The 25,062-nt window shown below is 34.0% G+C and overlaps 2 protein-coding genes across 10 annotated transcripts in view; one reads left to right on the top strand and one right to left on the bottom strand.

Moving 5' to 3' along the window:
* The window catches only part of shtn3 (shootin 3), a 50,157-nt gene extending 37,435 nt beyond the window's left edge, over window positions 1–12,722 (bottom strand). For 2 of the 8 annotated variants that reach the window (XM_073921841.1, XM_073921842.1), the window contains exons 1-2: window positions 12,567–12,722; window positions 10,761–10,870 (exon numbers count right to left, since the gene is read on the bottom strand). In XM_073921841.1, coding sequence (XP_073777942.1) covers window positions 10,761–10,824 — 64 coding nt within the window. In that variant the 5' untranslated portion in view covers window positions 10,825–10,870; window positions 12,567–12,722. Of the gene's footprint in view, window positions 1–10,760; window positions 10,894–12,127 lie in introns of all 8 variants that reach the window. The other 6 variants (XM_073921838.1, XM_073921844.1, XM_073921839.1 and 3 more) reach the window with 6 other exon arrangements.
* Window positions 12,723–12,846: 124 nt separating this feature from the next.
* slc26a2 (solute carrier family 26 member 2) lies at window positions 12,847–24,707 on the top strand. Of its 2 annotated transcripts, XM_005173160.6 has the most exons (5): window positions 12,847–12,959; window positions 19,929–20,028; window positions 20,367–20,969; window positions 21,066–21,805; window positions 23,780–24,707. In XM_005173160.6, exons 3-5 carry the CDS (start codon window positions 20,385–20,387, stop codon window positions 24,552–24,554), a joined length of 2,100 nt encoding a protein of 699 aa, XP_005173217.1. In that variant the 5' UTR covers window positions 12,847–12,959; window positions 19,929–20,028; window positions 20,367–20,384; the 3' UTR covers window positions 24,555–24,707. The 2 variants fall into 2 exon arrangements, with proteins under 2 accessions (XP_005173217.1, XP_685114.1); XM_680022.7 differs by lacking the exon at window positions 19,929–20,028.
* The last annotated feature ends 355 nt before the right edge of the window (window positions 24,708–25,062 follow it).

The raw sequence follows: 25,062 nt of genomic DNA, 5'->3' as shown, positions 1-25,062 counted from the left end.
ATTCATCATGATATGCTATAGTACGCTAATTATACTACTTTTGAGTGGAAATATGTTAGTAAACAAAGTGCATTGCTGTTAGTTTTAAACGTTTGACGTGACGTAGCTGAATTAGTGATTTCACCATCTTTTCCTCTTTAAAACCAGCTTAATTGATGGATTCCCAGCAAATCCCCCACACAATCCTCAAGATATATGAAGTCCTTCTTGAATTTCCCCGAAATATATCTGTAAATCGCGCCAAAAGAGCCCAGCAAACGACCACCCACTCCCACAAAGCACCGCGAATGACGTAATTGAGTCAGTTTCCCCCACAGGCTCAGAAAAATGCCTTTGTACAGATTTGTGTATTTTGCAGTTACATTAAAATTTTATTTTGTCCATTTATTTAAATAAAAGTGGTAAATATTCGTTTTCTTATTCAGACAGATTTATTTGAAATATGACATCAAATTATTGCGATGACCTCAAATTAAAAATAGGAAAGAATGGTTTTGCACAATAGAATTACCACAGAAAAAGGTATATTTAAATAAATATATGAATAAGTAAATAAATAGACAGACAAACTGAATAAACAAACACATTTGATAAATTAAGCCACTTTTATATAGGAAAATGGCAATTGCAAAAAAAAAAAAAAAGTTTGCATGGTAAACACAGATGAAGCAATGTATTACCATGGTCGCTTTTATTGAAAAGCTTCTCAACAGTGCCCTCTTCCGTTATCTCAATCTGAAATCTGTGTATCGATGGATTTGCTCTTCAGTTGGACTTTCAACTGTGAAGTTTAAACCAGACTGAACTGATCTTCAACTCTGAAAACTGGACTCACCTAGTTTCAATTTACTAGAAATTATATTTACTAGGACTTCTTAAGCTGCTTTGACACAATCTACATTGTGGTGCTATAGAAATAAAGATGAATTGAATTGAAATCTTTGTATAGTCATTCTCCATTTCCCTCAAAATAGAAATATTTAAACTAGGATTTGAAAAATTTAAATTCTCTTTAGTTTCCCAATTAGTTGGCCCATCTGAGAGAATGAGAACAAAAATTATGATTGACTCATTGTTTCATTAATTGTTACACTAAAATTTCCATAATCTTTAACTGTTGCTGCATTCTGTGCACTGAATGGTCAATGCCTCACATAAACTGATGCTTCTGGGGAAACAAAGCTTGATTTTATGCATGGTACACTCTCAGATAAAAAGGTACACAGGGATACAAATAATGTTCTTTTAGGAACAGTTTACCTTGGTAAAAATTGTAGAAACAGAAAAGACCGCTTATGATACTGTTCTGTACCTTTTAAGGTACAATTGAAATTAAGATACAAAATTTTTCTCATAAAAAGGTACAAAAGTGTTGGACAACTCCCTCTTTAGTACAATATCTATGAAAATAAATATTACTGGAAAGACAAAGTGATTTTATGCATAATTTCCATATTAAAACATGAGTTATGATTTAAAAGCATTTGATTAAAGAAACTCATAAACATTAAACAAAACTATAAATATTGTAAACTAAACATTTTTGTAATAAAATATTACAAATTATAAAATATTTGGTAAGCATTTTCTGATAAATACATTTTCATGATTGATATCCGCACCTTTTGTCATTTGCTTTCAACTATGAGCGTGAGCTGGCAAAAGTCCTGCATATGTAGTGTTCATGCAGACATTTTAGTATGGTAAAAGTAATCAAACATTGTACATATCTTGTTACAATACTTTTGCATAATTCTATTTCTATTTTAAAATAGAGTAAATGAAATGAACTTTTAAGTGATTACAAAAGTATTGTGTAAAAATGTATGGGAGAATGTGTTTCTGTAACATTTTTGTGAAAAGTGTTGTGAAATGTTTACCAAAAAATAGATCTTCTGATTTATGTTAAAGTGTTCTTTATTCTTTATTGTAAATGAAAAGGTGCATGTACACAAAAAGAAACTTAGAAAAAACATTGTTTAAAATGTATTTGATGTTTTATATTTACTGAAATTACACAATTAAATCAACACATTTTGGATATAGCAAAATGCCTTTGAATAGTTCTTAAAGGAACACAATTGACACTGTTAAGGTCTTGACACTGGAGTGGTACCTTCATGGATCAGATTTGTGCTTTTGATGAAGGTATTATATCTGCAAGTTTTAAAAACCAAAGGTACATTTTGGCTCCCTATGGTACAAATAATGTCCTTAAAGGTACAAACTGCAATGATACAAATTAGTTTCTTTGTTTTAGTGTTCAATTCTGTTCCATAAAAAGGTACTGCCTCAGTGAGAAGGCTTTGCACCTTCTTTGGTGCAACATTGTACTATTTTTTCTGAGCGTGTGTGACATACAAGTCATGTCACGAATATTTGAAGTCAATTCTAAAGCTGGTTTTACATCATTCACAGAGTGCACTGGTCTACCATGTATGTCTTTGTACAATAGTTCTTTCCTTCCCAGCTAACAGGCAACTTTCGCAGAACATTACTTTATGTTTCTTAAAAGTTTTATAAATGTTAGCAATGTTAGTAATGCTAGTTGCGTAAAGGATAGTAATGTTATTAAGTTGATAAAAAATAGTTTTTAGAATAATAATATAATGCGAATGAACTGTTCTAATGTTCAAATAATTTTCTAAGAAATTTATATAACATATGACTAAAATGCTATGAAAAGTAAAAAAAAAAACATCATTATGACCAAAAATAATATAAATACTGTATGTTATAAGAAGAACATTCAAAAAAATAACATTATGTAACTCAATGGTCTCCTTTCCGATAATGTGGACATCATTTTAACAGCTTTCATCACCATATTTAGATCACTTTTGCGTTTACACTGTATACTCGTTATGATTTCTTAACCTTCACATGCAATACTTTGTGCTTAACCATGTTACAACACTTCACCCCAGCAACCTCTCCATGTTTACCAGTCATGTTCACATTCACTGTGTATGCACTTTGCTATTTAACTTGTAAACTGCTGCACCCTACAATATCTAATGAAGAATCTGCTTTCTTTAAGGCTTTCCTATGGGATTTTATAGTGTTTCAATTTATGAGTGAATTAAGGTCAGTGCATAACTTGACTATTCTTGAATTTTTGGTTGTACAATAAACTGCAAACCACACAAAATCTATATGCACAAACACTACACTTCAATATATATGGCTAAAGTACATCCTAATAAATAGGTTAAAGATTTATATATAAGTTTATAAAGTAAAAGTTTTGTAAGCATCAGATATCTCAATGCTCTTTAATATTTAACATTTACAATTTAAAGAAGCAGAGTTTAATGCTGCAAGAAAGTAAACTAAGATTGAAAAAGCAAACAATTAAATGTTGATTTAAATTGTCAGTAGTGTATGTGTGTGAATGATAGTGTATGAGTGTTTCCCGGTGATGGGTTGCAGCTGGAAGGATATCATAATTGCCTGTGAGTAATTGGCAGGTCATTTAGCTGCGGCAACCACTGAAGAAAAAGCAGGCAATAAGCCAAAGAAAAGTAAGTGAGTTCAATATGACAAAACATCCTTGCAGCAGATTTCCAGATGTGTGTGTGTGATAAAGGAACTCCTGGTGCTGTTTTGTTTTTTATTAAATTAGAAGGTCTTCAAAAATTTGTAGCAGACAGACTTTTTTCCAGCACACAGTATTGTTTTTGATGTTCAGAAAGTTTTGTCACTAAATATACAGCATACTAAGTAAACCTGGACTATATAGTCATAATGTATATTTTTTGGGTCAAAAATATAAATTAATAAATAAACAGAATAAAAACAAAAAATTAATGTACAACTAAGAACTAAGACATTGGAAGCAAAAGTCAGAATTTTGCCGTAAAAACAATTGTGTATTTGATTTTTATTATTGTTTAAAAGTATTTAATTGTAATGCTATCCCAAAAGTGTCAATTTAATTTAATAATACCATAATTCTAACATAATAGCTATATAATTACCCCCCTGCTACATCTCTATGTCTCCAGAGTGAGGAAAAGGGCACAGAAAAACACCCTAGACCCCTCAAACTGGAGGCCTTTCTCTCTTATATGTTTTTTTTTTTTTTTTACTGATGCCCTCGGGTTGGCATAGAAAGCACTGTGAATCAAAACAGCTAGACACAAGAACCTTTTTTCCCAGCCATTTCCTACCTGAACTCATTACCACCTGCCATCAGAAACATTGACTCCCTCACACTATTCAAATCAAGACTCAAAACCCACTTATTTAAGATGGCTTTTAATACTGAATTTTATCTGCACTATTGCTGTGTATATTTTATTATTTCTCTTGTTGTTTTTTTGCTCTTGTTGATTGTTCGGTGTCCTTGAGTTGCTAGAAAGGCGCCTTTAAATAAAATGTATTATTATTATTATGAACCACTTTTAATTACCTCATCTGCACATTATACTCAACATGATAAATATTTAAAATGCTTTTGGTATTCTATTTATGTCTGCACTCTGTTCTTTGTTGTACTCGCTTTGTACTTTTTGTTCTCTCTGCAAATGGAAAGTCTACAAATTCTTTTTGTGTGCACGCACACTTAACAAAGCTCTTTCTGATTCTGATAATATAATGTAATATAATATAATGTAATATAATATAATATAATATAATATAATATAATATAATATAATATAATATAATATAATATAATATAATATAACAAATTTTATGTAATAATATAATATAATATAATATAATATAATATAATATAATATAATATAATATAATATAATATAATATAATATAATATAATATAATATAATATGAGGTTGAAGCAGTGGTGGTAATGTCGCCTCACAGCAAGAAGGTCGCTGGTTCAAACCTCGGTTCATTTGGCGTTTCTGTGTGGAGTTTGCATGTTCTCCCTGCATTCGCGTGGGTTTCCTCCGGGTGCTCTGGTTTCCCCCACAGTCCAGAGACATGCGGTACAGATGAATTGGGTAGGCTAAATTGTCCGTAGTGTGTGTGTGTGTGTGTGTGTGTGTGTGTGTGTGTGTGTGTGTGTGTGTGACAATGACTGTAAAAAATATGGACGACGCTACAGCCCCTTTTCCCATTGAAAGCCTTGAGGGCAAAACGCCTGCTTGACGGGCACAAACTGTCGCAAAAGACTGCTGAAATTGGAGCCTTGACATGCGCAGAAGGACTGTCTGATGGAGCCAGAGGAGGAGCCGCGAAAATGAGTCGAGCTTCCAACCAAACGCTTTATGTAAAATCAACCACGCCCCCCGAACTTCTCAGCATGAGTTTGCTGTCATATCAGCACAAATGGATGTAAAAACGTTAACAAATATGAGGGTTTTATATATTCAATCGCGCCAGCTCCGGGCCGCAGCGCATAACCTACTCGCGGCGTCGCGGGGTGATTCCGGCTCTCATACGGCAGCGCCGGCTCGCTCGGCCGCCGCATCTGGCTCGATTGACTCGGGCTGGAATCGGGCAGTGAGTCCAGGCATCCGGAGTAGGTCCAGCAGAGGTAGTCAGTCTTAGCTCTGAGGGGTAAGTCTCCGGCAGGCGAGAATCTAGCCGGAACTGGCCCGAGTGTATTTTGCTATCTGGGTGGTTAGGCGTGTATAAGCAAACTAATAAAGCCCGAAAAAAGCCCTGACCTTAGCGAATAAACAGTGTTCCACCAGGATCATGTATGTCAGAAACTATAGTTTACTGCTGAACTCATTTTATCATGGTAAAATAACACAGAAATCGAATAATAACACTGCAGTCTCCTGCCGAAGCTCAGACGCGCTGCTTTGAGAAACTGTCAATCACAGCTGTCAATCACGATGACACGCCCAGCATTAAATTACTGCTAGAAACAAACTGTTGACACAAATGAAGATCTGCACCTATTTCAGCACAATAACCAGTGCCTTAATCGACCAGAACCATCTTTCGGGACATTTTATTGCAAGTGTAATATTTTTTATTTGGGCTCAAGCAGGCCCGGATTGGCTAATCGGGAGGACCGGGAGAATTCCCGGTGGGCCGGTCCGTTTTTTGGCCGCGAGGGCCGGTGTCCTTAGCTGCAGAATCTGTTGCTCTCAGCAGTCACACTTTTTAAATTTATTTATTTACTTGACCACAGCCTTTTTATTCATTATTTTACTGCAACTCTTCTCTTTTCATCTATTTTAATGATTATAAAACTCAGTTGTGTCTCCTTTCTGTACACAGCTATTGTGGTCCAGCGGTTAGCACGTTAGATTAAGACGTCGCGGACCCGCGTTCGATCCTCGTTATAGTAACTTATTGTTTTCATTTTTATTGTTAAGACATATAATACTGTTAGGCTTGTTGAACATTTAAAGTTCTAAAGCAGCTGTTTTCTCAAAAAAGACGTGATAGTGTAATTAGAAACTGATTTGGAAATGACCTTATTTTAATATAGTCAGTCGTGAACTGAGGTGGGCCGGTCTGAGGCTTGAAACTCCAGGCCTGAAAAGGTGTCCCACTCCAGCCCTGGGCTCAAGTCTCCTTCATTAACACGGAGGAGGCGGGCTTTATGACTTGTACTGCAGCCAGCCCCCAGGGGGCGATCTAACGGCCGAGACCTTCACATATGGGTTGCAGCTGGAAGGGCATCCGCTGCGTAAAACAAACAAAAAAAAAAAAACGTGCTGGATAAGTTGGCGGTTCATTCCGCTGTGGCGAACCCCCGGATTAATAAAGGGACTAAGCTGACAAGAAAATGAATGAATGAAAAATATAATATAATATAATATAATATAATATAATATAATATAATATAATATAACATAATATAATATAATATAATATAATATAATATAATATAATATAATATAATAGAATATATAAGACATGTGGTACAGGTGAATTTGGAAAGCTAAAAATAAGTGTTTTCCAGTGATTGGTTGCAGCTGGAAGGGCATCACTGCGTAAAATATGTGCTGGATAAATTGGCAGTTCATTCTGCTGTGACAACCCCCGATTAATAAAGGGACTAAGTGAAAAAGAAAATTAATAAATGATAATATAATATAATAAAACACAATATAATATAATATAATATAATATAATATAACACAATATAATATAATATAATATAATATAATATAATATAATATAATATAATATAATATAATATAATTTAATATTATTTATTTAATATAATATAATCATTCATTAATTTTTTTTCATTACTTTTATGACATAAACTTTGTTTATTTTAAATGTTGCAATAATTTCCATTGAAGGGCTATTGTATGTACTCAATGTTCCTAGCTTTAACATGTTTGGTATTTATAAATTTTCTTTTTTTCTATTTATGTCGGCACTCTCTTTGTGTTTGTGGTACTTTGTTTGTACTTTTTGTACTCTGGAAGCTCTAAGACAATTTCCTTGTGTGTGCAAGTGTATGAATGTGTATGTAAATATGAGAGTGTATGGGTGTTTCCCAGTACTTGGTTGTGGCTGGAAGGGCATCCACTGCTTAAAACATGTGCTGGATAAGTTGGTGGTTCATTCTGCTGTGGCGACCTCGGATTAAGAAAGGGACAAAGCTGAAAAAAAGATACTGAATTGATGAATGAAAAATATAATATAATATAATATAATATAATATAATATAATATAATATAATATAATATAATACAATATAATATAATATAATATAATATAATATAATATAATATAATATAATATAATATAATATAATATAATATAGTTTAATATAATATAATATAATATAATATAATATAATATAGTTTAATATAATATAATATAATATAATATAATATAATATAGTTTAATATAATATAATATAATATAATATAATATAATATAATATAATATAATATAGTTTAATATAATATAATATAATATAATATAATATAATATAGTTTAATATAATATAATATAATATAATATAATATAATATAATATAATATAATATAATATAATATAATATAATATAATATAATACAATATAATATAATATAGTTTAATATAATATAATATAATATAGTTTAATATAATATAATATAATATAATATAATATAATATAATATAATATAATATAATATAATATAATATAATATAATATAATATAATATAATATAATATAATATAAATCATTTACCAGCGACATTGTCTGAATGGCAAAAGTCTAAACAGATTCATTCAGTTCATTTGCCCAGTACAACTACTCCATAACAGACACATACAGTACATTACCTTCTTCTAAGGACCACAGGAGAGTTTGTTTGGAAAACTTTTGTTCTAAGGCTAATTAAAATGAGTTTGGTGAATAAAAACAGAACAAGCTGTGTGATAATTGAGCATAACAACTGCACACATCTAATTTTAACAAGTGATTTGCTTTAACAAACATTATTATGTACAGTGAACAGAGCCTTTCAGCTTTACTGTTTTGGGATTTCCTTTAGTTGTAACATGACGTGGCCTGTTTTTGCTAAAGACTTCACGTGGTGTTACCTTCATGACATAGACTTTATGTTTATTTTGAATGTTGCAATAATATCTATTGAAGGGCTATTGTTTGTACTCCACACTCCTAGCTTTAACATGTTTGTCATTGGAGAGTCTGCTGTGTGTACTGTATGTCAACAGCAGCTATTTGGCAACACCACAGCTTGTATGGTTTATGGACAGGGGTATATTCCTATAGTTCCTGTAGCACAGTAGTAGTTCCTGTAACTGGCAGTCAGGCTGTTAAAAATGCCAAGGTCATTGGTTCAGTGCCAAGTGTCATTGTCTTTATGTATTTATGTATGTAGTTATGTATGAATGCATGATAGTGTAAGTTACTGATAAACGTGTCTGCTATATGTGCTCATAAATGACTGAAGGGATGTTTTAACCCTGAATCTCAAAGTTTTAAATGAAGCTTTATTCTTCAGCAGATACCATGACATGGTTGATCATGTTGCAGTTTTGCAGTTCTTTTCAATAGTACCATTCATAATGTCAAAGCAATCACTGTCTCTCAGCCTAACCAGTGGATAAAATTAGAAAGCATGCAGCGTTTCTTCTGACTGGTTATATTTTGCAGTTGGTTATTGCCAAGCAAAAATTTGCCTGAATCACAAAATTGATGGTTTCTAGATTGGATTAGTTACATGTGCATAAAAGTAAAAAATTATTTAAATGTATAAAAACTTTGGTCTGACTTAATTTAAGTAAATTTAACTAAATACTAACTCACCAAGTACTGGTTTCCAGTGTGAAGTAAAAGCTATTTTATTACATCACATCTTAGTAACCCTGTAAAGATCATATGATGCATGAGAAGAGACTTTTTTTCTATAATTTTGAAGTCCACCACATGCTACTGAATCACTCCGATTTAACTGATATGGTTCATGACTTTTTTTCTTTATATGTATTATTTGTGAACATTTGGAATAATCTAAAATGACTGACACTATGAATCATAAATAAATATATATTTAAATAAATATGTGCAGATTAGATCATAGGTCAACCACAGGAAAAAAAAAACTATTTAATACATAAGCTTAATACATAAGACGAAAATAGAAGATTCTTATTAGAGGGTTAGACCATTCAGTTACTTTCACATTTGCCTTAATTATAAAAAAAGTGTTGTAACACAATATTAATGTAATGTAATGTGTATTTATATAGTGCATTTATCATGTAAGTGCTTCGCAATCATAAGGGGGGTTAGGGGTTCTCCACACCACCACCAGTGTGCAGTATCCTCTTGGATGATGCGACCTCAGCCACAGGGCAACGGCTCCAGTGCACTCACCACACACCAGCTATTGGTAAAGTGGAGAGACAGTGATAGTACAAATTCTGTGTATGGAGATAATTGGGAGGCCATGATGGGTCAGGGCCGATAGAGGGAATTTAGCCAGGACACAGAGGTTACAGCACTACTCTTTACGATAACTGCCATGGGATTTTTAATGACCACAAAAAGTCAAGACTTTGCTTTAACGTTCCATCCGAAAAATGGCACTCACTGACAGTACAGTGTCCCCTTCACTTTACTGGGATATTAGGACTTACACAGACCACAGATTGAGAGCCTCCTGCTAGCCTCACTAACACCACTTCTAACAGCAACCTAGTTTTCGTATGTGGTCTCCCATTTAGAAGCGTAACTGTGAGTAACTGATCTTGGTATGCGGGTGATATGGCTGTGGCATATCATATGGGAGCATCTTGCTGCAGATTTGTCAGCCGCACATTGATGTGAATCTCCCACTACACCACATCTCTTCTGGTAACTATGAAGCCAGTTGGGTATAGTTAAGTCAACTTCATGTTAAAAAAAACAAGTTAATAATTAGATAATCTGAGGTTTGTGAAGTTGTGCATTAGCCTGCTGGATGTCATAAAGGGCTGGACATGGTCAGTACTCAGGTTGGCTGTAATATTTAAACGATGCACAGTTTGTGCTAATATGCCCAACCTGTGTCAAAACAATCTCTCTCATAGAATTACAGTACCAGTAGGCTGAACCATTTAAACAGGATGGCTTGCATTATACAGTATGGTAAATTATGACCTACCATCCAGAATTAGCAGCACAGAGGCCAAGACTTATCATTTCAGGAATTTGTTTCCAATCTTGTATAGTCTAATCTTGGTGAGCCTGTGTGAATTGTAATAATAGTTTGCAATTCTGTTTTCATCTTTTTCAAGGCTTGATATGCATTCAGATGCTCTTCTGTAGTCCTCAGTTGTACAGTAAGTGGTTATTTCAGTCAGTGTGTTACCTTTCAGCTGAACCAGTGCAAACATTTTCCACTGACATGAACATAGCACAGAACTGCAGCTCATTGGGACTTCCCCAGTATGATGCTTGATCTGATCTTGATGAACCTCACTGTAAAAAAAATGAACACATCACTGTAAAAAACAACGAGGGTTAATGAAGTACATTTTAGAATAAAACATGTTTTTTTTTCTTCAGCTATATGCATAACAGCTTGTGACAGAGTACAGAATATAAAAAGTAGAGAATAATAGCTAAGGTTAAAAACACAACTATATGTTATTTGAAATGTATATTATGTGTATGTAGCATGTAAAGCAAAGCTGAGGTATTTTGATGATGCTACATGTATAAAGTCTGTATTTAAAATTTTATTTTTATTTTATTCAAACATTTTGGTATAATGTAAGTACATTAGTCAGCAATAGGGCTGACTTACGTGACTTAGTGTTATGTGACTGACTTAGTGTTTTCAATAGTACATTCATGAATCAGAGCACGTATAACACCACTCTAGGGTATTTTATTGAATAAATTGTACATATTGAGTCTTTAATGTTTTTTATTGCACACATGAATACTTACTGTATGTAAAATTATGTCTTAGTAAAGAATGTCACAAGAATGTTGATGATTGAAAAGATTAAATAAACATGCACCATTTCAAAATCCCACCCTGGAACATTCATAAGCACACTGTGTTCTTTGTTTGTTCGCAGGGGAGTGTGGCTCAATTTACTCAAGCCTATGTAGAATTTGAAGGCTGTGTGGATTAAAACCTGTGGCCTCACAGCAGTAACACTTCCAGCATTTTTTATTTACCTTGCATATTTAAAAAATGCTTATCAGACTCTCAAACAACACATACAGCTAATGGAAAAATATATATATTTCTGTAGGTTAGCTCTATAAATACTGGAATAATCCAATAAAACAAATATGAACATTTTGCATACACCATATACCTAAAAATAAAGTAGCCACATCCAAAGAAACTAAGTTATCAAGTGGTCTTGTGTAGGCATGGGCTGGTATAAGATTTTGATTGTATGATAACTTTGGATCATGGTTTCACTGGATTACTGCTCTAAAATATATTCTTTTTTTTAAATGTCAGGGTAAAAAAAATAACTTTTTCCCCCTTTGAACACAGTATATTTTATTTTAAGAGACATTTAAAATATTTTGGAACAGTAAACATGTCAGGCTAAATAATTCAAATGAATCATTGACTTTTGCTGTCTTTGTAACAAAAACACAATTCATTACAATTTAAAACAGCATCTTTGGATAACTTTTTTTTCTTTTCTTTTTTTGCTGAAGATACTGTTGTCCTAAAAAACTAAAGAAATGTTTTATAAATCTTACACATACCTTAGGAGTGGTAGCCTAGAGCAGAAAATGTTGGCAATTTTAAAACATTGACCTTTCCAAACCGCAGTATACCTTGAAAATGGTCTTCTTATTACTCTTTCCTTTGGCTTATTCCCTTCTTGATCAGGGGTGCCCACTTTTATACTCGACATATGATTATGAATTTATAAATGCATTAACTCTAAGAAATGTCACGAAAATGTCAAATATATAGGCTTGTTCAAATATGAACCATTGTTTCATTAACAAACAATATACCTAATTGAACTACATTATGGTATATTATGGTTATACACAATAACCTTTAGATTACATGCACTTTCAGATGTTGGTTAAGTTTAGTACTATTCGACTACTATTCTGAAAGTTAACTGTTGCATGAAAGTTCTCCTCTAACGTTTGAGTCAATTGAGCAAGGTAAAATTTTACCTACTTGTGCCCAAATTGGTCTGCCTACTGCATAATAAGATATTCATAAGTCAAACTTTCACTGTAGTTGTTTTACCAGACAGACAGAAGGACCGTTTATAAACTCTTGACTCGGCAATTTAAGCAGTAGCTCTCAGTCAGAAGACTTTGCAAATTAACTGAGTAAGCATAGCTGTGCAAGTTTTGCTTCAAGCCAGGAATTAGCAGTCACGTGACGTGTGATAATAGGTTTCGTTGTCCACGTGATATCACAAACTTAGCGTGGCTTGATACGTCACGGAAGAGATCCTAAACTTCAAGTAACATACGCTCGAAGAGGTGTAACTCTTGGCTTATAAAATGTCCAAACGGATGACTATGTGTAAATGAAACGATCTCGTTGCGCAGCCGGACTGAGGTGAGTCTTCAACATTGAATCTGTGCAGCTTTTTTTCCTAAGCGGATAACTTGCACTGAGTCAGTTGTACACGTTGCAGTTTTGTTTTCAATAGTGCCATTCATGAAGTCAGAGCATAAAACAAACCAGGGTTTCATGACACTTCTAGCTTTTATTCTATCGTATCATTTAACGTTTGTCGATGATGCTTGTTAAAGTTTGAAGTTAGATGTACGTTATCAATTTCGAGATCACGAAGTTTCAGAACATATTATAGATTGTGGTGAGATGCTTGGTATCAATTGTTAATACTACATCAATTCTCTTAATGTGTATGTTAAAGTACGCTTGAAATTTCTTGTACTTTAATTTTCAATAATTGACTTTTAAATTAGTTGTCACACAACAAAGAAACTAGCTTATAAATATGCTTAAGGTTTGACAAAACAACAACAAAACGTTTGCTTTGATCATTTGTTACATAATCGGGATGTGATCATGGGTGTTTAAACTGTACACATTAGTATTATCAGTTCCCACAAACTGCGTATTGAAATGTTTTTAAATTAATTTTATACAAAATATGTCAACTGCCAAGTTTATTACAAGTTAGACACACTATTTATTTTACGCAACAACATGCTGTTCGTGTTGCCTCAGACTGAACCATGATATCATGTAAAATGACGAAAGTTGCCGCCCCGTCTGTCAATTGGATGTACTATCCAAAAGGCACATTAATCACTAAACAAAACACAATGACCTCTGTAACATGAATACTGTAGTCAATTGGTGTAAACGATTTTAAAGCTATAAAAAAATCACACAGTGTGTTTCCGTGATGTATTTAACTGTTCACACCAGGCCGAATATTATTAGGAGCAAAATATCTTAATGCCAATGGCTGCTTCGATTATTATCATAAAAGCAGAGGCAAATGCATATTGAAGCATACTCCATATGACAGCTATAGATTTTTCAAACCGAGACGCTTAACAGGTTCTGTTCTTATGTCTTGTCTGTGCTATTTTTTAAGCCAGAGTTTAGTGATAAATCTGTGCGTTTCTTTAATCTAGAGCTCAGAGTATTTTATGTGTTAATGTATTAAATGTGTAATAACCATGTTGTTTTGGATTGATTACTGTATTACCAGTTTTACTACAAATATTACAGTTAAACTGTGGTTAGTGTAGCAAAGCCATGGTGTAGTTTAACCACAACAAATGTCAATAATTAGGTTTTAATAGTAGTAAAACCTTGATTTGTTTTGTGGTGTGTATTCTGAAAACTTAACTACCATGGAATGATTTATGGAGACACTAAATTGCTAGTCATGAGTTGGCCCACACGGAATCTGCGCGCAAAGAAAGCCACTGGTTTCCACAGATTTACTTACTTTATTTATTATTTACTTTTTTGTACAAATTTTGTATTTCTTCAGTTTTTAAATACATTTCAATGATGTAATTGACTGATATGAAAATTTTGCTTTGATTTATTTACAATACAGTTTGTAAAGTAATATTATCTGACTTTTAGTAGATATATCATATGAGAGACCTTATATGAGAGATATTATATGAGAGACTTTGTTTACCAAAAAAGTGGATCTTCTTTGATTTGCGGTGTAAACATTAAATAAAAGTTATTATGGTATTACTTTTTATTTCTTATATCTCCCATAATCATTCTCCATAAATATGTAGATTTGTTACAAATTTCTGCTCAGAAATAGCAAAAAATATATTATAATATAATCTATAATAATAGATTATTGCTGTTAATAATTAAGATGGCATCTAATAATCTGATTTTGGATGATCTGTTTTAGTCCATATATTAATATAATTGTATACTATGCTTTTAAACACGGGTTGAGTGCTGTTAAATCAAACCATGAGTCGGCAATGCTGTTTACAAATGAACTGTTTTAGGAATATGAGAAACACTTGCAATAGCCTAACAATACTTTTGGAAAATGCACCCTTTTAACTTTTGTGTGCCTTTAGTACAACAAGTTTTTTCTCTGTGGTGAAATCTACCCAAAAAACTGGATTTGTGCTTCTTATCAATATTTCCATGCCCCAGAGCCACTGCTATGTAATGTCAACTGGTGGCATTTATTGCTTTATCTTAAATTTGCCTCCTCTAAATACTATTTTAATAAATGCAAAAAACTACAAAAAACATTCTATTTTGATGTAATTGGAGATATCAATTTATACTGCTAGAGAATAAATTTAGATGCACTAACAACTGCAAATATCCTATGAAATAGTCAGGTACTGTTGAATTTGAATTGCATGTTGATTATTACCACGGTCACCAATGAGGGTGGTCTGGCATAAAAAAAATAGAGCTTTGGCTGGGAGAGGCAGACTCTTAAGACTTGTAGTGTGTGTGTGTGTGTGTGTGTGTGTGTGTGTGTGTGTGTGTGTGTGTGTGTGTGTGTGTGTGTGTGTGTGTGTGTGTGTGTGTTTGTGCGTGTGTGTGTGCGCGCGCTCTGGCACTTTCAACTAATCAGTTCATCAGTGAATGCCTAGAAATCAGTAGAGAATCTGAGAATTTAAGAAAAAATGATCATAATGGCACATCACCCGTAAATGCATAAGTGTTTAGAATCATTCAGGATCACTTTGAGATATTTAACAAAATACCTTACTCCATCCTGCTTTTCAAAGGTGCTGACTAAACACAAGTTTGCATTGAATAGTTTTTGTGAAGTGCCTCAAGGTGCCTCAGAAGTTTGCATTCTTGTTCATTTTCACTTGGCTAGTTTAGTCACATTGTCAGAAGAGAAGAAATGTTTGTCAAGCATGACTCTTTGGTCACCTCTGCCACCCTCTCAGTGTGGAGATGCGTATCTCTGTTGGTGGAGAGATGTAATTTGAACTGCTGAGCAAGGCTGATTATAGTGCTGGAGGGAGGCATCATCATATTTACCAGACGGCTGTTGGTTACACTCCATGTTTATCTGGATTTCTTATGTTTTTCCCTGGTTTGAGAACATCTACAATACATCAACTCATCTGCAAATACTGATTGTCTACATTCTACTTTGAAGTACTTTGATGGAATCATTGTAGAATGAACATGATCCTGCTACTTTCGACACATTGATTGAGGGTGCAGTATATGTATATTTAGAAAAAGGGATAATAGACCCTTGGGTGCTCCGGTTTCCCCCACTGTCCAAGGACATGTGCTATAGGTGAATTGAATAAATTATATTGGCCGTTGTGTATGTGTGTGAATGCAAGAGTCTATGGTTGTTTCCCAATGTTGGGTTGCTGCTGGAAGGGCATTCACTGCGTAAAACGTATGCTGGATAAGTTGGAGGTTTATTTCGCTGTGGTGACCCCTGATGAATAAGCCAAAAAGAAAACGAATGAATGAATGTTTGAATAATAGACCCCATTCACAACCTCAATTCACGTCCTCTAGTGGCAAAGCAGTGCATTTTTAATTTGAATAAATGGGAGAAATCTCTGGAGATTTACAACTGGAAAATATTAACATTGCGCATTGTGATTAAAGTCTTTTATAGTATTGGGCATGTGTCCAAATGTTTCTCTTTCAATATTAAACTGCTTTCTGAGTTTAAAAATAATGAAGTTATTAAGAATATGAGTAAGGTATTCCTTATCAAGAAAATAATATGTTTGCAACCTTTTCACTTATTAATTCAGTTTATTTTTTCAATAATGGACTTATTTGTACTTTGATGCTGCTATGGGTATAAATGTATCTGTTATGTATAGTATGTTCCAGCATGAGTAAAATTCTTTATTAAATTTTATTAAATTATCTGGTAAGTATTTCATCTATAAATGCAATCAGTTCCATAATTTATTATTTTTTGATCCATAAATGTTTTTTTATTTTTTTTATTTTATTTTTTTAACCTTTAGGCATGCAGTGTCCTGCCACTACTTACTGGGTGGTTTTAAATTAATATCTGCATACCTTTTACCCTAATTAATAGTAAGTTATAAATAATTTCATAATCTAATAATGCTGCACTTTAATCATATAATTAAATACAATGAAGTCTTCTTTTTGTTAGAAAACAGCCATAGTGACCATCTAACCATATCTGTAGTAAATACAACTGACTGGATGAATTGGGTGAACAAAGCGGACGGTAATAGAGATTTAGTGCAACCCTCAAACAATTCCATCATTTATCAATGTCACTTGTTCAAGGCCAGTTTGAGTTTCTTTCTTCTGTTGAAAGAAATAATATTTTTAAAAAATATCTGGCACCCATCAACTTCCATATTCGAAAAAATGGGTGGCAGTTATTCTTCAACATATCTTCTTTTATGTTTCAACAGAAGAAAGAAACTCATAATGGTGTAAAAACACATGGTAGAAAATAAATTATGAGGTAATTTTCATTTTTGGGTAAACTATCCCCTTATTTAAAGCTCCAAACATAATTGAAAAAATATTTTACATCGCATTTACATTACAAAAGAACTGTCTATTAACTTAAACTTTGTATTTTTTTGTTTTAACCATTGATTTAGCCTCAGATGTGTTCCATACGGGTGATTTTAGACTTATTTTTTGACACAGAGGCATGTCAAATGCCATCTCTTCCCTTCTTCAGTGTATACCTTCCACAGTATTTGGAAATAGTTCAGCTAGTTAATTTGCTCAGTTTATGATGTCATTTATGTACCGCAACAGTAGTTCACAATTCACTTAATCTGCCTTTTTACTGCTCTCTATAATCATAAATGCTTTATGGTCTCACATGTTACTTTTAAGTGATGGCTACATGAACCAAATCACAGACAAATGAAGTTAGAAGTTGCAACACCATCTGATAAGAAAAAAACAAGCATAGGACCTCAACAGACTTTGAATCCTTTTGTTGGCAAAGTTGCAAGGCTGCACCAGATGCTTCTTGCAGTTTTGTTTCTTTGCTCATAATGAGAATAAATATTTGCCATCTGTTTTCTTTAATGATTTATATGGAGACATTCTAGTTTATTACATTTTTAAGTTGTAGGGTTAAGGTGTTAGATTCATGTTACAATATTTCAGTAATAAAGAATCCTAATATTGGAGCAATTTTTTTCTGGTCTCTTTCTTTAGCAAGGAGTAATTTTACTCATTTTAACAAATGTTGTGTCTTGTTGATATAAGGCATAATGGATTTTTCTTGGATTTTGTAAACATGGACTAAGAGTTTGCCACTGTAACACTAAATTCACTGACAAAGTAAGCATGGAAATTGTCTTTATCATATTTACCTTCAGCTGTTAATATGAAAATGAGATAGGCATGGTCAGTTGGTATAAATGCCTATTTTATATCTCACTCAAACCATTTGAGGAAACTAATTGCAACAAACCATTTAAGTTCAAAAACTAATCCTAATGAGTACTTTGAACTTAATCCATTTGAGTAAATAAAGCAATTTGAGCACAGTAAAACCCAATAATTGAAGAAATATATGAGTACTGTAAAACCCAATAAGTTAAGGCAACTCAAACTATTTGAGAAAACCGATTGCAACAAACCATTTGAGTCAAACAAATCTATACGGGCAGCAACTAACGATTATTTTAATAATTAGTTCATTTGTCGATTATTTTTTCGATTAATCAATAAATCTAATTAAAAAAAAAAAAAAAGCCTTCATTTCCAACCCTTTATTCAAAAAAGCTCATCACTGAGCTGTTTTAATAATAATAAAAATAATAATAATAAAAATAATAATAATAATAATAATAAAACTGTCTTGTTTTCTGCAAAAAACATCTCAAAATTAAAACAAACTAAATTGTTTGCGAATTGGGTAAGAAAAATAATCTTAATGAGATATAATCAAACGGAAGTTTGAAGCATCACTTCATTTTCTCATGCAATTTTTCTTGTCTGTTCTTGTTTTTTAAGATTTTTTTTAGATATTTGAACTGGAAACGAGACGAAATGACTAAGTAAGAAGTTTTTTTGCAGTGTAGCTGTACATGACAACAGATTGAAAAATTAATGATCCAAAGAAGGCGAGTGAAAAAAAATAGTCTTTAGTCTTGCAATAAAAAGTAATTCTACCACTGCTGCTTTACTTCTCTTATTAACCCTTTCACTGGTGAGTTTAATATATTCTCTCTGGCCCTGGGAGTGAGTTTTGTTAGGCGGTCATTATTTTAGAAAATTCGCCCTAATTGTTTTAGTGGCGACGCGTCATGTTTGTCAAGTGACACACCTTGGCCACAACAATAGCGCTGTATTACAGATAAATCCATTTTATTTGTTTTTTTTTTTTCAGTTTTAATTTAACGTATTTACACGCTTGCATCGCCATGTTTACTTGCGGCCGCGCATTTGCCTCATTCATAAAAAGCAGAACACAGGATTCAGCCCGTAAATCCACCAGTTACTCCCCAAATACAATACAAGTGGTAAACTTAGAGAAAAATAGATGCAACTTTATAATTACTTTCACTATGTGTAAAGTGTATATCAAAAATATTTTAATGGATTGTTAGAGTTTGTGCGTTTTACAAACTCTAAATGTATTGTTTTACTAGTACTTTTGTGTGTTTACATGTCTAAATTATAAATTAAGCATTAGGTGGTTAAAATAATTGTGATATGACACGTATTTCTCAGCGGGGTTAAATTGGTTTTGTTTTCGAAAGAAAAAAAAACGAAAGAAGCACTTTTCTGACGGTCCTTTACTGAGAGCTCTGTTCAGTGCGAGCTCTCTCGGCTAAACGCATATTGCGAGGGCTTAAATGAAGTGCTCGTAGAATTAAGTGGAAAAAAAAGACACCTGTGAAACATAACCAGCTGTATCTTTTCATAGGAAACACAGTTTAGACCCTTTTAGAGTAAAAGGTTTTTGAGTTATTGTCGCCTATCGCTGAATGTCTCAGGAATATCGAAAACAAAACCAACTTAACCCCGCTGTCTTTCTCTGGCTCAGTGCCAGACACCACGCCAAAGCGCAGTTTTTTTTTTTTTTTTCAGTTGCCGCTCTAAACGAGCTAACGCTAACTTGTCATGCTGGATAATGAACAAAACATCAGCACCAAGGACTTTAAGGTCCTCACTTCAAAACGGAACAAAAGTAGGATTAACTTTCAGTAAATTTCATGCCAATGTTGTTCAGTAGTTGAAAGAATGTAATGTAATGTAATAATAAATAGATTTCATGCCAATATTGTGTTTAGTAGTTGAAAGAACTAGTCATATACATTGTTTTGTTTTTTAAATAATAATTCTTATGATGTACACTATAAAAAGTAGATAAGATAAGATTGGAACGTCATGGGAATGAGGGTGTCGTGATGATTGTAATTAGGATTTCCAAAAACCTAGCTATGCTGTTTTCTCTATCCATTTATTTAGTTCAGACTGCTTTTATTTTCAACCAACTTTATCATTGTTGTTTTTTTTTTATTTCAGTGAGAGTTTCTGGACATTATGCCAACTGAAGGGAGTTGTAACAATCTTTCAGCAGAGGAAGATGCTAAAAGAGAACCAAATCTTCCCTTCCGTTTAGAAGAGTGCGTAAAAGAGAAAGTATCATGGAAGGAAGCGTTAAGAAAAAAGGTCAAAAAATGTTCCTGCAGTACTGCTCGAGTCAAATCCCAGATCATGAAGTCATTCCCAATAGTGAAATGGCTACCACGATATCGCTTCAAAGACTGGATCATTGGAGATGCCATGTCAGGCCTTATTGTTGGCATTCTGTTGGTTCCCCAGTCCATTGCTTATTCTCTACTTGCAGGACAAGACCCTATTTATGGGCTCTATACATCTTTCTTTGCAAACATTATCTACGCATTGCTGGGAACCTCCAGACACATCTCTGTTGGGATGTTTGGGGTATTGTGTCTGCTGGTTGGGCAAGTAGTGGACAGGGAACTAACTTTGGCAGGATACTCGTCAGACATCAATCAGACCACCCTGGGAAATGTGGACAATAGCACTGGTCCAATTTGTGATAGAAGCTGCTATGCAATCATGGTGGGAGCAACACTAACTTTCACAGCAGGGATCTACCAGGTAGGTACCTTTCAAAGTTACTCTTCTTTGCCCATATTTTTTAAAAAATATCTAAAAGCATTAAACTCTGCTTTTTGCTTTTTGATTTGGTTGCAGGTGTTGATGGGTCTGCTTCAGATTGGCTTTGTCTCAGTATTCCTCTCTGACTCCCTGTTGAGTGGTTTCGCAACTGGTGCCTCTCTAACCATCCTCACATCCCAGATAAAGTACTTTCTAGGGCTTCACCTCCCTCGTGTCCAAGGCTGGGGTTCACTCATAAAAACTTGGATCAGTCTATTTAAGAATCTGGGTCATACCAACCTGTGTGACCTCATAACCAGCTTGATCTGCTTGCTTGTACTTGTTCCTGCCAAAGAACTCAATGATCGCTTCAAGGCCAAGCTCAAGGCCCCAATTCCCTTTGAACTCTTTGTGGTCATCGCTGCTACTCTAGCTTCCCACTTTGGGCACTTCAAGGACACTTATGGCTCAGATGTAGCTGGCACCATTCCAACTGGCTTTATGGCACCACAGTCTCCAAACCTTTCTTTGGTTCCAAATATTGCTATTGACGCATTATCGATTGCCATTGTTGGTTTTGCTATTACAGTGTCTCTATCTGAGATGTTTGCCAAGAAGCATGGATATATTGTAAACGCAAATCAAGAGCTGAATGCCATTGGGAACTGTAATATCATTTCTTCCTACTTTCATTGTTTCACGGTCAGTGCTGCCTTGACAAAGACTCTTGTGAAGGAGTCAACTGGATGCCATACTCAGATTTCTGGATTGGTGACTGCTCTAGTGCTGCTGCTCGTCATGCTTGTTATCGCACCTGCCTTCTATTCATTGCAAAAGTATGTATGAGATGAGTTTCATTTGCATTAATTTGATACCAAATAAGGAGTCAATGTTAAAGCATCATGACTAGGGCCAGACAGAATCTACAGACATTTTTGGTTATTTCTGTGCAGAATTTGTTTAAAAAAACAGTGGATTTATGCAGAATAATTTTATTGTATTAAAATTATTATTGTAACTAAACTTAATATATGAAATATAAATACCTTTTTAACTTTTATTTAATGTTTACAAAGCGAATCCAAATAGATCCACTTATTTTGTAAACAAAGCAAGTCTCTCATATAATACATCTACTAAAAGACAGAAAATATTACTATAGAAACTGTATTGTAAACAAATCATATGAACATTTGCATATTAGTCAATCATATTACTGAATTTAATAAAAAAACTGAATAGAAATAAATTTACTCAGGTGAATAAATAGACTTATTGATGGGCTAAAAAAATCTGTGGATTCCTGCACATGCAGATTCCTTGTGGGCCTAATCATGCCTTTATTTACTGTAATGCATTACATTAAAATGTTGAAGTTCAGTGTCATTAGTTTGTCAGTAGTCTGGCTTCCACTTGCAGTATTTTCTAAATGTCGATTAAAAAACTATTGAAATGACCATTTTCAATGGCTTGTTTCCACTGAGCAGTAAAATTCAGTACAGCACAGTATGATTCTGTATGGGTCATCCTAATCAGGCTTCCACTGCCAACAGGTAGGCCTAGTGTATGCTCTAAGAAGAAAGCCCCACAGGCCTGCTGTAGTTGCTAATGAACAGATAGTGATTGCTCTTAAGAGATAACTACTTACTAGGAGCATGTCTATGGTGCCGATTTGGATTAGTCAACATGTAAAGAACATGTAAACTCCTCACAGAAATGTCAGCTGGCTTTGTAAGGAGTAGAACCAGTGATGTTTTTGCTGTGAGGCAACAGTGCTAACCACTGGGCCACCGTGCCACCTATCTAGGAATGGAGGAGGAGTAAGTGTGGAAGGGGGGGATTCTTCAAAACGAATATGGCTGTTATATGGAACTTAGGGTATTTATAGTGGCTTAGAATCATCTGATTGATGAAACAGAAATTGGATAATGTGGGAACGGCTGCAAGCAATTATAAGCATGTGATTCTCTTGAAATTAGTTTATAAATCAACTTCACAAAGTGAAAAAAGTGGCACCGCTCACACATTCCATGTTTCGGCCCTGTAAACAACAGTAGAGGCCATAAGGCACATTCTGTTCTTACTGATTGGAATGTTTGCCACAAGAAGACATCAGGCTTTGTTTAAGGATGGTTTATATCTGCACATTAAGCAACCAGGAAACAGATATGTGCGCACATCTAGGATTCTCAAAGGCAGGTGCTCGGTCAAAAACAAACACCGTAGCAAAAGATTAAAAGAAAATCGGCACACTGTCACTTTAGCTCTCAAAAAATTTTATTGTCACAACGTTTTGACCTACATGGTCTTCATCAAAGGTTGAAACCTTGTGACATTTAAGTTTTTTGAGAGCTAAACTATCAGTGTGCCGATCCTAAAGTATGATTTGTTATTTTGGTACTTTAAGTGTAAACTGGGGTAAATGTCTACTGTGCTGCACTGTATGTATCTGTACCACTCTGTGGAAACAAATCGTTAAAACATTTGAACTATTTCTGATGAGTCATTCCCAAAACCATGATGACATATTTTATGTTGACTGGTTGGCATATATTACATCTACCACATTTAAAAATTTTTTTAAGGAAAAAGATGTAGGCATATTATGCAAACGTTAATGTGCATAAAAACTTCCACTGGGTGTATTTAGAATTTGAAGTATATTGGAATTGAAATTTACCCAAATTTTTGAGACCTTCACATCTTGGGTGTTCTTAAAATTACAAGTTTTTACTCCCTGTCCTAGTTTTCGATCTAAAATGTCTGTTTCCGTTGTATTTCTCATAAATGTGTCCTCTTAATCTCTGCAGATGCGTTCTGGCTGTCATCATAGTGGTTAACCTCCGCGGGGCACTGCGCAAGTTTGGCGACATTCCCCAGATGTGGCGTGTCAACCGTGTGGACACTGTCATCTGGCTGCTGACCATGGCTACATCAGCTCTAGTGAACACTGAGCTAGGCCTGCTGGTTGGAGTTGTGGTTTCTGCCTTCTGTGTGTTAGGCAGAACCCAATTCGCTCAAGCTCTTCAGCTGGGCCAAGCAGGAGACCGTGAGCTCTTTGAGGACATTGCATCATACAATGGACTTCAGACCCAACCAGATGTGGCTGTTTTCCGATACGAGGCTCCCATCTACTACGCCAACCAAAGTCTGTTTAAAAAGTCGCTCTATCGCAATGTAGGCCTGGATCCACTTAAAGAGAAAGCAAAACAAAGGAAACTAGAGAAGCAGAGGAAACAGAAACATAGTAGAGAAGATCAGAAGCAAGAGATGGATGCGTCCACCAATGTAAATCTGCTTCAGCACAGCAGTTTTCACACATTGGTCATAGACTGCAGTTCAGTCCTCTTTCTGGATACTGCTGGAGTCAACGCTTTGAAAGAAGTATTTAAGGACTACAAGGAGCTGGGAGTCAATGTGCTTTTGGCACAATGCAACACCTCTGTCATTGATTCGTTGCGCAGGGGAGACTACTACGACCCTAATAAGGGGACCAAAGATATACAGTTTCACACTATTGGTGAGGCCATTTTATATGGCCAAAGCTTGAAGTCACAAAATGGCAACTGTGACACTTCTGTATGATGTGTTGATTTGATTGAAGATACAATACTTTTGCCAAGTAGATGGAGATTTATTTGCAAATAATTGCATAAAGTTAAGCCAAAAATGCACTGTTATCAGTGGTGCAAAGTTTAAAACCAGAAATTTTTTAATTATTAATAATATTCATATTATTTTTATTCATATTATTTTTATTCATATTATTTTTATTCATATTATCATTATTATTGTTATTATTATTATTATTATTATTATTATTATTATATAATTAAAATAATTATTATTAATAATATTATACTGGAAATTCTAATGGCTATTTAGAATATTTTTGTCCATACTGAAAAAAAAACACTTTAATACAGTAATTGTTCAATGTATCAAGTTATACGGGTTTGGAACTTAATCAGGGGTGTTCAAACTCGGCCCTGGAGGGCTGGTGTCCTGCAGATTTTAGCTCCAACCCTAATCAAACACACCTGAACAAGCTAATCAATGTCTTACTAGGTATAATTGAAACACCCAAGCAGGT

This window comes from Danio rerio, chromosome 14, assembly GCF_049306965.1.
Source record: "Danio rerio strain Tuebingen ecotype United States chromosome 14, GRCz12tu, whole genome shotgun sequence".
Lineage (NCBI taxonomy): Eukaryota > Metazoa > Chordata > Actinopteri > Cypriniformes > Danionidae > Danio > Danio rerio.
This window is presented reverse-complemented; position numbering and strand designations above follow the sequence as displayed.